Genomic DNA, 13,411 nt, shown 5'->3' with positions numbered 1-13,411 from the left:
TTATGAACACTATCCTTGGAGTTTAAAAACCATATGTAGCCTGCTCAAGAGTCAGATCTTCTCACAGCCTATTTATCCATGCCCCAGGTGGACATACTTCCAATGTCGTCTATCAAGAGGCTCTTCGATAAATAAAACTAATTTTTTCACAGATGTGTGATACACTACAAACATACAAGTTCAAATCATCAGAATTTGACATTTTCCGTTTTTTCTAAGTGACGCAGTTAACACATGGTCCACAGTATCTTTTGTTAACTTATATTTAATTGTTATAATAATGTACAATAAAAAATGTAAAATGTAATGTAAATAATGTACAAGTAATTTGTTTGTTAATTGTTAAATTAATGTATTATTTACACACACAACCCGTCCTTCGTACGGGTACACAGCTAGTGCTAACTAAAGAGATTCAGCACACAAAGTACCAATAAATGCAACTAGCTTAAAGAATGGTGTACATGAGAATTTATGTCATAGTTTACAATTATTAAATAGAAAACGGTTAAACGTCTAAATAAAATTCGACTCATCAGGGAAACACAATTTGAATCATTTGTCAAAGAATATAAAAAAGTTATTGTTTTAGATATAGAAAGCCCTTATTATACTTTTGTTTGTTGTTAAGCACAAATCTACACAACGAGCTGTCTATGCTGTGCCCATCACGGATATCACAATCCGGATTTTAGCGTTTTAAGTCTTCAATGTTAGCCACTGGGGATCCTTTTACAGGAGTTTTAAGAAATGTCAAAGAGATACAAAACAGGAAACGAACGCAATTTTACAAGAGTTATACTTAAATTTCGTTATTTTTTACTATAATTTGTTATAAATTATCTAATACGCAAGATACTAATCAAATAAAAATAACTCGATAAAAAAGAGAGGTTTCTAGCGTTATAAGTCCGCAGACATGCCGATGTGCCACTGGGGGAGCCTCTTTTTTTTTTTTGAACCTACAATGTTATAGAAAAACCTAATACAAGTGAATTCTGCTTTCAAAGTGCTTTAATGGTATCTATTCGTAGTTTCAATATCATTAAAATAGCTTTTGTTTCATATTTCGATGTTACATCCTCGTTTCGAAAACTTTTAAGGTCATATACGGTTTGTTTGTTTTCGGATATCCGCGCAAAGCTTCTCAAGAGTTGAATGACCAAAGTGGAGACAGATAGTCAACAACACCTACCGCCAACTCTTGGTCTACACTCAAACCGAATAGTGGGATTTGACTGTTGCTCTTACAACGCAACCACGGCTTCAAAGTGAGGGAATAGATTATTTTATTATTTTTTGCGGCAATTTGATGCTAACCACTGGTACACCATCGGCCATCAAATACATATGTCCAAAATTTATTTTGTCATATTTTTATAAATCATGACAAACATTCTATTCGGGCATTCCCGATGATGTTGAATACAACTCTCCTCCCTCCCTCATCACTAGTATGAAGGCTTATTACGCTAAAAATCAGATTTCGATAATCGCAGTAGGCAGATTACAAATAGCACATTGCTTAGCTTTGCGCTTAACAACAAATAATCAATACAAATTTAATACATCCTTCACTTTTACTTATTTTCAGGCGAAATAAAATGTATTCCAAAAACGTTTTCTTATATTTCAATAATATGCCCCCCCCCCAGTTGGCACAGCGGCATGTCTTCGTACTTACAACACTAGAAATCGAGTTTTGATACCCGTGGCGAGCAGAGCACAGATAGTCCATTGTGTAGCTTTGTGCTTAATTTAAAACAAACAATTTCAACAATAACTTAGATACAACTATTTTCGAACAAACTAATTCCAATTACAAATATTTTTCTTTATTTTGACCTCTCTTATAGGTCAGACAAAGGGGATACAAAAATGTATTTATTTCTATTTTCTTGTATGGTCTAACTGTATACCAAGGTTTTCGAACTCTCTTTAATGTAAAATACAGATGAGTGTAATAATGTGTTTACTTATTTAGTCTAAATCATCAACGAACATTCTAAACTAGGGTTTACAACGGCGTCAAATACAAATTCAAAATTCATTTATACAATTTTCACATATTTTAAAAAGAAATACAGGGTACACAAAAATGTCGTTGTTCGACAAATGTACTGGCATTTTGTATTGAAAAGATTCCCATCACGGCGTTTTCTAAAAACAATACCAGTTTACATTTTGCCCTCTTTTTTAATTTTTAAGTCAGATTTGTCTTCTTCATGATACTTTGTCATTTATAGACATTTCCGCATTGAAATTTGATATAGACACGATAACTTCAAACATGAATGACCTATTTCACAATTACTTCTTTTTGTGACCAAACATATGTTGTCAAAAGGTGAATTTATCATATATCTACTTATCAGTTACAAACTTTGTACACAAAGGCTTACGATGATGCTAAACAAATTCCCAATGGCAGCTTTTAAGCTCCATACAATTTGTTTATACTTACTAGTAGTACTATCCGATTATTTGAGAAAGTAGACCTACAATTTTTTGATCCAATACCTGTCCATTTAATTAACATTTGTCATAAAGAAGCTGCCTCCAGTGGTACAGCGGTACGTCTGCGGACTTACAACGCTAGAAACCGGGTTTCGATACCCGTGGTGGGCAAAGCACATATAGCCCATTGTGTAGTTTTGTGCTTAACTTCAAACAAATAAAGAAGCTGCTGAAATGAAATCAATTGTTATGTTGGGTTTTCAGAGTTCACATTAGAATATTTATTTGTTATATTTTCTTGGCTGATATTAGGTTAGGATCATGTAAGTAAATATAGAAACGTGGGCTTGTCTCCGCAATATCCCAATGGTAGGATACTAACCTCTTTAGGCCACAGTAGCAGGCTCAAGTACCATTTCTGAGGATATTTTCTGTCACCATAATAACCAATTCAAATCGATGTAGCCCACGGTGGCACAGCGGTATGTATGCGGACTTACAACGCTAGAATCCGGGTTTCGATACCCGTGGTGGGCAGAGCACAGATAACCCATTTGTGCAGTACAAAATCTAAATATACAATTTCAATTTAACTAATAATATATTTTCTTGTTATAACTTTTTAATAAGACCTCCAGTATAGTGGAATTTCCACCTCAATAACTAGTCAAATATTACATGAAACAAGAAGGATGGTAATAGGATTACTGGTGGTGAAAAAAAATCATTAACATGTCACTTGGACTATTGTAGTTGCTGCATTGAAACTTGAAAATATTCTGCAGTTTTCAGTTGACGGCCATCAAACAGCACAAAAAGCAAATTTTTGTTGTTTTTGAGTCGTTTGCAGAAATTATTTGGTCTGCCAATTATACGACTGGTATAGATGACTCTAGACAGTGGACTTTTAATTACTCTTGTATAGTTGACTCTAGACAGTGGACTTTCAGTTAGTCTTATATAGCTGACTCTAGACAGTGGACTTTTAATTACTCTTGTATAGTTGACTCTAGACAGTGGACTTTCAATTAGCCTTGTATAGTTGACTCTAGACAGCAGACTTTCAATTAGCCTTGTATAGTTGACTCTAGACAGCAGACTTTCAATTAGTCTTGTACAGTTGACTCTAGACAGTGGACTTTCAATTACTGTAGAGATATTTGTATTTATCATGCTGCTTTAAGATTGCTTTCTACTTGAATGATACTGATGATCAATTAGTTACCTGCACGTTTTGTCAGTTGTTTGCCTGACTAAATTTGTATGTAGAAAGTGATCTGTTTGTGTAATATTCTTAGGTGGTCACCTTTAAGTGAAAAAAGTAGCAGCTGTAGCTAGAGGTTTCGTAGAATAAGTATTTTAGAACTAATGTAACCGAGTTGGAAAAAAATGAGATGGTACACAGGTTTGAAGTGGTACACACATGATGTTCATTTATTTCATTGGACATAGATCCCAATCTGTGAGAGCACAGAATTGTGGATAGCACAACTCTAGCTGTTGAGAGTTGTGTCTCAAATGAATATCTGACGAAAGATTGTTGAAGACTTCAGAGAAAATTTCGTCAAAATTCATACAATCAACTATTATATACATACACAGTAGGTGAACTCTCCAAGAACTCACTTGACACCCACGTTACTTGGTCATCTCATAAGTAAAAGCAGGAAGGTCACATCCTTCATATTCCTAAACGTTTTTATGATCGATGTTACCAGAGAACACATTATCACAATTCTCAAAAATTCTCTAGTGATTCTTTTCCTGGGAGAATTCAGCAACACTGAAATAAGAATTACCATCAGCAATGTGTGACAAGCTCAATGATAACATCTCCACAATTTCAAAGCCAATTACCTGCATATTATTTTTAATATACATGTGACAAATGTGCATACGTGGGAACAAAGTAGGATTAAAAGAAAAGAAACATCTGATATATATATACTACACTTGTGGGATTACAAAACAGTCTATAGCTTTTGACGTTTGTGGTATTTGGTGATAAGGAATTAACACACAGATAAGTCACCATATCAATAACTAAATTATTGTAGGATTTAGTTGATCAATGAGTGACTGGCGAATAGTGTTAAATTATGATAGCTATATGATATAAAATGCACTCCTGAAGTTATGAACAACACACAGATTCATAAGGAACGAACAATATAGTATCAGCTTAAAGAATATTCATTCTTAAAAGTATGCTAACAAAGTAATCAGAAATAACCAGATTTAGAATAACAACTTCTTCTGTGATATTGTGAGCTTCGTTGAGTTACAATTGAGTAATTGGGTAGGAACTATAGGATAACTCAAGGCTTACCAGAAAATGTACTGTGTAACAGAAATCCGTCTTTCTCTGAGATCCACTGAGTTTGACACAAAGTAAGAGATTGAACACAAGTTTCACACAATGAAACAATACTCATTCCAATCAAAGAGGAAAGTGTAAAATATGGCACCTTACATAGAGACAGAGAAATGAATATTAAATCAACTCTTTCATGCCAAGATGACTGTAGCCAACCTCCAGGGTAAAATTTTAACATTGAATTAGAAATATCTTAGCCGTTTTGCCAGATATAAAAATACTCCAGATTTGAAATTTATTCAATAAAAAGATTTATTTGTTTACTTTTATAGAATAGTTTAATAAAACTTGTAAACATTAATACTGGACCGATTTCATTGTGCTCTCAATAAATTCATTGATGTTTATAAATTTCTTAAATTTTTACTGAGCATAACAGCTCTTCTAGAAAAAAAGTCATAGTAATCTAGAAGAAAATAGAGCGAATTTGTCCTTTTAACTTTAATACAAGTACACATTCATCGGATTATAGCGAATCACTGTTTCTCGACCTCTGTTGTTACGGTGTGTTGTAATTAGTTATATCTCAACTTCGAGAAGACTTAGGCTACTGATCTAAAATCGTCATGAAACCTATTTTGCCGTTCATTTGAACCATTGAAGCTGATAAGAATTCCAGTTCAGTATCGATTCAAGTAGAGTTCGGAACCAGTGACAAAACCTTTGCACGGTGATGTTGTTAGATGAAACGGTGTTTGCGAATACCTTCCACTACAATAACACTCTTGTTCGTTTACGATGACGAGGAACCCACTTTGAGACTAATAATGCTTGCAGACGGCTTGAATGGGTAATGAAGAAAAACTTTAATATAAGGCATTTGATGATGACAAAACTTTGTCGAAACGTTGTACATTTGCTGTTATGTTAAACTTATATTAAAGTATTTCTTCATTACCCATTCAAGCCGTTTCCAAGCATTATTACTCTTGTTCTTTATTAGGCTGCCCTTATAATTTTTTACTAAATTTTAGCTATATTTTGAAGTATGATAGGAAAAGAGATGTGTTTTTGTGTTCGGAACAAAATGAGGTAGAATTAGTTAAGTCATTTTGCACTCGACCGTTTCAAGTTTTGTTTTACTGACAAGGCCCTGTGTTAGGCTTTGCTTGCATAAGGTCTTATCGGCCTAAATAACTGTTTAAATAGACAAATAAATTACAGAAAATGTAAATAGATAAATATATAAATGAATATAAAACTTATTATATATGATAAATGAAACCTTCATATTAATAATTTAAAAATGTTGGCTTTCTTATACTTTTGGTAGGGTAAGAAACTATTTTTGTAAATCGAAACAAAGATAGGATTTAATTTTTTATAAGACAAAACAAATCATAGAATAATTTTGAAAGACTGTTCCGAATGCTACATGAGATTGCAGCTGACAGGACTTGAAGAATCTCCACAAGATGAAGCTGGGTTGGAGTTTTAAGATATCTTAGAGAAACAGCTGTTGGTTGAGGTCTATGCTTCATTCTAGCTGCTGTTAGCACTGGCAAAAATAACTTAGAGAAACAGCTGTTGGTAGGTCTATGCTTCATTCTAGCTGCTGTTAGCACTGGCAAAAATAACTTAGAGAAACAGCTGTTGGTAGGTCTATGCTTCATTCTAGCTGCTGTTAGCATTGGCACAAATTATTCTTTTACATTAGAGTAACCATTATTTTTAAACATATAATTGTATTTAGGCTACTTCTCAAACTCAAATTATTTCCATTCAAAAGTATTATGATTCAGATTTAACTGTTATGTTATGTTGTGAGAAACTTCATATGCCATATATCTATCTCTCCACATCTGAATTTACTCAAAATATTGGGCAGTAACTGTGTAGAAAACAACAAAATGATAACACAGCAAAGCTATGGTGAATCAGTCCCACAACTCTTCAGTAGAGATGGGATCGTTAACACTATAACCAGATCATTTCAAGATGAGAGACAAGAGAGAAGGGGGAGGTGGTGGGAGGTCACGCTCCTCGGATATCACAGGTGGATATTCCACATACTATCATCAGAGTTTCAATAGTTTCAAAATGTGCTACCAGGAGGTGACTATGCCAAAACCGTGCAACTATGGGTGGATAGTACCAAAACACGTTACAATGGACGGATAACTATATAGTGCTTTCTGGGTGTAGTGCGTTCAAGTCTGTTATGACCAAGCTGAATATTTTTTAATTTCACTTCATTATCCGTTCACTCAATAATAAACAAAGCAGTTTAGTACATATTTGACTAAATATATAGTCATATAATTATATACACATGGTGGGAAGAGCACAGATAGCCCATTGTGTAGGTTTGTGCTTAATTCCAAACAAACAAACAATATAAACGCATAGTCATAAATAGGACTGTTTTCATCTGAATCTAAACATTCAAACTGTAAATATTCAACCCGTGCAACGATCAAACTAAAAAGAATACAATATTTACAAAGGAGAATGTCTTTTGTTGCCATTATGACTTTTTCAACTCGTATTTTTTTTTCAATCTCTCATATCTATATACCCCTGTATTTATTCTTTAGTACTCTAACTTTTACATTTCACTTTTTACTTATTATACTCTATATGAAAATGTAACGTTTTTTAAATATACAAATCTTAAGTATGTAACACTAACCATTTTGTGGATAACAATATTCTAAATGTGCGACTTTCTGTATTTAAATTCTAGTCAGAAATGTAATACTTTTGAAAGCAGTTTTTCTTAAAATATGAGTTAATCTATCCCTTTAACTGTTAAGTGGCTAATAGGATGCTGGTTCTTATGGTTTGTTCTAGGAATAGTAACACGTTTTGAAACATAGATATATATTCTTAGATTTTGGAGCTTAACTGATTGACCTGTATATAGGTGACAAGCTCTTGGCCAACAGTGTAATCCTAGTTAGTTCAGAACACGTAGGAAATAATTGATTCTAACTAATGATCACACAAATGTAACATTTTTTAACATGTAAATCATAAATACATAAATATTACGTTTTAATGGGTAACGATGTTCAAAATATACGACTTTCTATATATAAATTCCTGTCACAAACGTTTATTTGCACTTTACTGTGCATAAATTTGTAGATTTTTAGACGATCATTTTCTGTGCCGAAACGAGATTATATATTCTATATACGACAAAAGAAATCTGACTTCGTATTATTTCACAAATATCACAATGTCAGTGTGCAACTCTGTAATATAAAGGTTACTGTTCACCCACGTAGTTGGTAAAGTACTTGATTTTTTAGTTAATCAGTTATTATTATGTCTAAAGTAACTTTAGTGACCTTCATAGAGCTTTCTGTAAATTTCTACCTTATGTTCATATTGTGACAGCGAGACGTGTTTTGTCGATCACTTAACAAGAATGTATTCAAAAATTCACTTGGCACAATACAATTTAAAGAAAGGCTATTAAAAACCTTATACTTCAATCATTTGTATTATAGTAACATTTCCTTCATAGTTATCGTCTGAAACCATAAGTAATTTACATTAAATATTGTTTACGTTGTGCGTTATACTCAGAATTTATGTCAAACTTGTACGACAAAAAAATTCACTTTAGTATGTGAGTAAGACCATACAATTTTATAAACGAAAAGTATCAATTTACTGAATAAATATTGTATTTCTATATCGTATTTAATGTACTGGATTTATAAATTAGAACATGCTTTACAACTAAAAAGGTTTTCTGTTTACTTGACATTAATAATTAACTTTACTCTCACTAACTGGCTAACGAATTTCAAGTGTCACTTAAATTTGACCCGTAACGTTCATAAGAAGTAAGTTTACTATCACTAACTGGCTAACAAATTTCAGGTGTCACTTAAATTTGACCCGTAACGTTAATAAGAATTAAGTTTACTCTCACTAACTGGCTAACGAATTTCAGGTGTCACTTAAATTTGACCCGTAACGTTCATAAGACGAGTTTATTGATTCTTACACAATGTTTCGATTTTACCTTTCAGAAAACAATAATTAACTAAAACGATAGAGATTAAAGTCTTGCAACTTAAACGCCAACGAAACTGATATAAATTTACAGACGATATGATTAGGTCATAACACGATGCCTTGTCTTTCGCTCTACTCATCACTCATTTTGTAGAACAACCACAATGATTGTCAATTCTAGTTAATAACCAAATGTTCGAAAAAAAAAGTAAATGGATTAGATGGTCGATCCGTTTTCTAATAATTACATCCCTAACATGGAAGATAGTTAGTTTATAATCTTTACTTCCAAATTCTAAAATTTAGTTTTAATACTTATCCTATCACTTCCAACATCACCGTACTTCTGATGGAGTAGACCACGTGAGGTAATTATTCGCGTTTCTAACAGATTTAAACTATTAATGGTTTCACAAAATAACTATGTTAGCAAAGTTTCTGTAATGCGTAAACTTGAAGAATAAGGCATTTAATATGGTTTAAAAATTTTTCCTCTCACATGAATTTGGTAATACATTTTAGAAAAAAAAGTGATAATACTGGATTGCTTAGTTAATCAGTTATTATCTTGTTTAAATTGACTTTAATAGAACTTTTGTACACTTATTCTTTATATTCATATTACGACAACGAGATGTGTTTCGTTATTTGATAACTGATTAACTAAGCAATCCAGTATTATATAACTGATTAACTAAACAATCCATTATTTTATAACTGATTAACTAAACAATTCAGTAATTTACAACTGATTAACTAGACAATCCAGTATTATATAACTGATTAACTAAACAATCCAATATTTTATAAGTTATGTTATAATATAGATCTCAAACTGACATTCCTATCTTTGTTAACTAATGAAAAGGCAGATTTTTTGTCTTATATGAAATAACCTCGTGTTTCAACGTTTGTAATTTTGTACATATTAAAGTACAAACAAATCTGTGACAGGAGCTGATAAACATATTTATGATCTACCTTTTAAGTTACATGTGGGCAATCTTTAGTTGAAATAAACGATTTCTTATATGTTATAAACAAATTCAAATTACACTGTTCAGCAAGCTTGTTGCCTACGGATACAGGTTAACGTTTAGTCAGTGAATCAAAGGGCAGGTGCTCAGAAATTATCTGTTTTAAAATATGTCACTCTTCCTGGAATGAACCATAAAAAAAGAACGACCCATTAGCCATGTCACATGTTACAGCGATATCATAATTTGTGTATTAAGAAAATATTTTTTTTTTCCAAAATTGTTAGATTTTTTATTGGAACTGATCTGTGAAAAGTCGCGCATTTATATCATCGTTATCCATAAAATGCTAAGTATTACAAACTTATAATTATTTTTTATGGAAACGTTACACTTGGGCAATATTTAGATAGAACAAATAGTTTCCTATAGAGTTGAACAACAAGAGGGTAAAATCAAAAGTTTATAAAGCACTTGAGAACGAACTGACAAGATGAAAAAATGCAAGCTCAAACACTCATATTACCCAGTATAAAACATTTTCTTTTGGAAATATTGTATTGTCTTCAGTTAGTGCATGGGTTAAATATTTACAGTTTGAATACTTCAGGTTAATATGAGAAACAGTCCTTTTCATGACTATGTATTTTGTATGAATAGTTAAAAATTTTTGTAAAATCAGTTAAGTTAAAACAGTACTGTATTACCATTAGTCAGAGTGATGGATATAATATATATATATATATACTTTAAATGATATATGTTAATATGCAACGTATTTTTCAGGAATACGTAAACCACGAATTACGTTACACATTTAGTCAAACTGTAATACTTAAAATATTAATTTTAAGTATTAAAATGTTTTATTTATTATTGAACAAATAAATAATGAAATGAAATTATAAAATAGCTAGCTTGATCATAACGATAATGCAGTAGTAATATCGTGTCAGAAAATACTGTAATCTAGATCAAATTTGAATATGCCGTATTCACAGGCTGGAAGAGTCACACCATGAAGGCATTAGATAGAACTATCCGCCCCTAGTAGCAAATTGTGGTACTATTTACCCTTAGTAGCCTCCTGGTGGGTCGTCTGGAAGTCTGAGGTCTTATAATCCAAAGAATCTGTTTTTATATCCACGGTAGATGGATAACAGTTAGCCTATTGTGTAGCCTTACACTTAACAACAAACAAACAAACCACCACTAGTAGCAACGTTTTGAACTATTCGCCTCCTATTGGCAAATTTTGAAGTATCTGTCTCCGGTGGTACTATGTGAGACTATTCTTCTATAACGTCACGCGACTACTATAGCATACGATTATTTTACTTGTTTTCTTTCATTAAATATATCTTCCTGACTTTATTAAGTTTTCTGTAGGTTTAATCTCTCACATCATTAAACGAGCTTTGGACCTTCTTCTACAAGATACACAGTATGGTACAAAACAACAATTGAAACTTAATTAAATTTGAGTCAATCATGAGCTCATGAAATAAATTTAAAAGCTACACGTGATGAATAAAAAGGAAACAAATAAATGACTAACAAAACAGCTACAGGTGGCCAATAGATAAAAACATATCCTTACCTATTAATAGAAAAAAGAACGATTACATTAAAACTGAAAAGATAGAAACAAAAAGTAATGAAGATAGGCTATGACCACGCATCTTTCTTATAAGGTAATTATTTGTCTTTATATCTTAGTATATCTTATTTTTCTCAAAAACGATCCTAGTGGTATTTAAGGTAAAATATTTGATGCAAAAAATGTAATTCTGATCTTTGATTTTTGACTACATAAGAAACAATAAATATACTTTGTAACGTTTCTGAAATAATTGTCAATTTTTAAGTGTTAGTTGAGATTAAAAGGTCCTAATTTTTGTGTACAGGAACACATATTTTCGTGTTTTTGTCTAAATATATATATATATATATTTGCTAAAATATGGAAAAAACTCAAAATTAAATACATTCAAAACTCTGTTGTTATTCAGGTTAACCCAGAATAGGTAATAGTTTATCAAAACTGTATAAAATAAGAAAAACAAATCACAACAATCTTTTCATTATTTCTTTAATGCTTTAATGAAATAAGAAATAAATGTCACATGATATCGCATGCCAATTCTTACAATAATAAATACTTGCGAGTGGAACAAACAATGAATAAGAAAAATTTAAACTAAAATGAAAATAAACACAAATATACAAACAAAGAATAAATTCATTATATACAACGATATATTATGCTACACATTATATGAATAAACAACGTTGGATTAAAACTCAGAACAACAGGATCACAACTAAATTTCTTCCAAAGGAATCATCTTTTTTCTTGTTTTCGTATCTTTGGGCTTAATCGTTAGGTTTACTATTCGTATTCTGGCCATACGTGTTCAGCGGGTCTTGAATAAGGACGACAATGGTAGACAAAAGAATAAATAATCAATGCATCATTTGTCCTTACACATCGTGTTCCACTCGGACAGTAGCATCTATGGAAGAAAAATATGTCATTCAGAAAGTTACATAAACATAAAATAAAATAAATAACGTATTCAAATTCTGAATTTATAAAAAGTGGGTATGACTAACAAAAACACATATCAAAAACTGGATCTAGACTGTGTACTATGCATATTCTATAAGCCAAATTTATGATTATTTTGATTTTAATGTTTTAAATAGATTATCGTAAGATATTAGCCAGCTGCTATTCCTTGCCAAACAGTAAAACAACAAGAAGTATCTCTTCCAATTGGAAATATCCATTTGTTATCAATAGCAGAGTTTGAGAATATTCTGAATATTATTTCTGTTTAGAGCCCTTTTCATATGTTAACCTGTATTACAATATATCAACGAAAAGTAGTAATTTAGTTGTCATAAGATATCATAACTAAAATATCACACTATTCCGTGTTGTATTGTGTTTCTTTCTAGAAGTTTACAATAAGTGAGATTTGATAAATAATCGATTTATAATATATTATATTATTACGTTATTTCGTTATTACTTACCAAACGTTTTGTATAAGCTTTAAGAACTCAATATGCACATATATACTTAAAACATTGTATATACTGTGCGATGGTCAAGAGGGCTTTGTATAAAGAGGTAGCGGCCAAAGAATGGCTGTAGGAGTGCTTTCTGTTACCCGCTTTCAACACCCACTCTTAATGTTCTTTCACAGTGTTTCACGTAATTAATGAAAAGGCGGTCATTGACCGCAGAAGTGTCTTACGTGCTGAATTTGAAAGGTCACGGGTCAAAGTAGGAAGTTGATTTAACTCAAAAAACGGCTTAAGGTGGTTGTTGAAGTAGAAACTTCAATTGAGTTTATATGCATTATTGCAATAATGGCAGTCATTTTTTCATTGCATTCCTCCATAGAGAGTTCTAGCGCACTCTACCAGATATATAAAATACTTGTGTGCCCTCCCTCCATACTGTGTTTATATTGTGTTATAGAAAAATTAATAAAGTTTTTTTCGGTGTAAGAACGTGGCGCCATATATGAATGTAGTTAACCTACGTCAAGTATAGTAAATGACAAATAACAACAATAATCCATAGAGGGTGGTGAACCCTCAATAACACGTC

At 31.8% G+C, this 13,411-nt stretch overlaps 1 protein-coding gene across 1 annotated transcript in view; it reads right to left on the bottom strand.

Annotated features, from left to right (window-relative positions):
• Positions 1-12,135: 12,135 nt before the first annotated feature.
• Positions 12,136-13,411, bottom strand: part of LOC111086496 — a 21,290-nt gene continuing 20,014 nt past the window's right edge. The window contains exon 3 of the mRNA XM_022389565.1: positions 12,136-12,302. Coding sequence (XP_022245273.1) covers positions 12,179-12,302 — 124 coding nt within the window. The 3' untranslated portion in view covers positions 12,136-12,178. The remainder of the gene's footprint in view (positions 12,303-13,411) is intronic.

This window comes from Limulus polyphemus, unplaced genomic scaffold, assembly GCF_000517525.1.
Source record: "Limulus polyphemus unplaced genomic scaffold, Limulus_polyphemus-2.1.2 Scaffold1145, whole genome shotgun sequence".
Classification (NCBI taxonomy): domain Eukaryota; kingdom Metazoa; phylum Arthropoda; class Merostomata; order Xiphosura; family Limulidae; genus Limulus; species Limulus polyphemus.
Note: the sequence above shows the minus strand (reverse complement) of the source record. Positions and strands in the feature narration are given on the sequence as shown.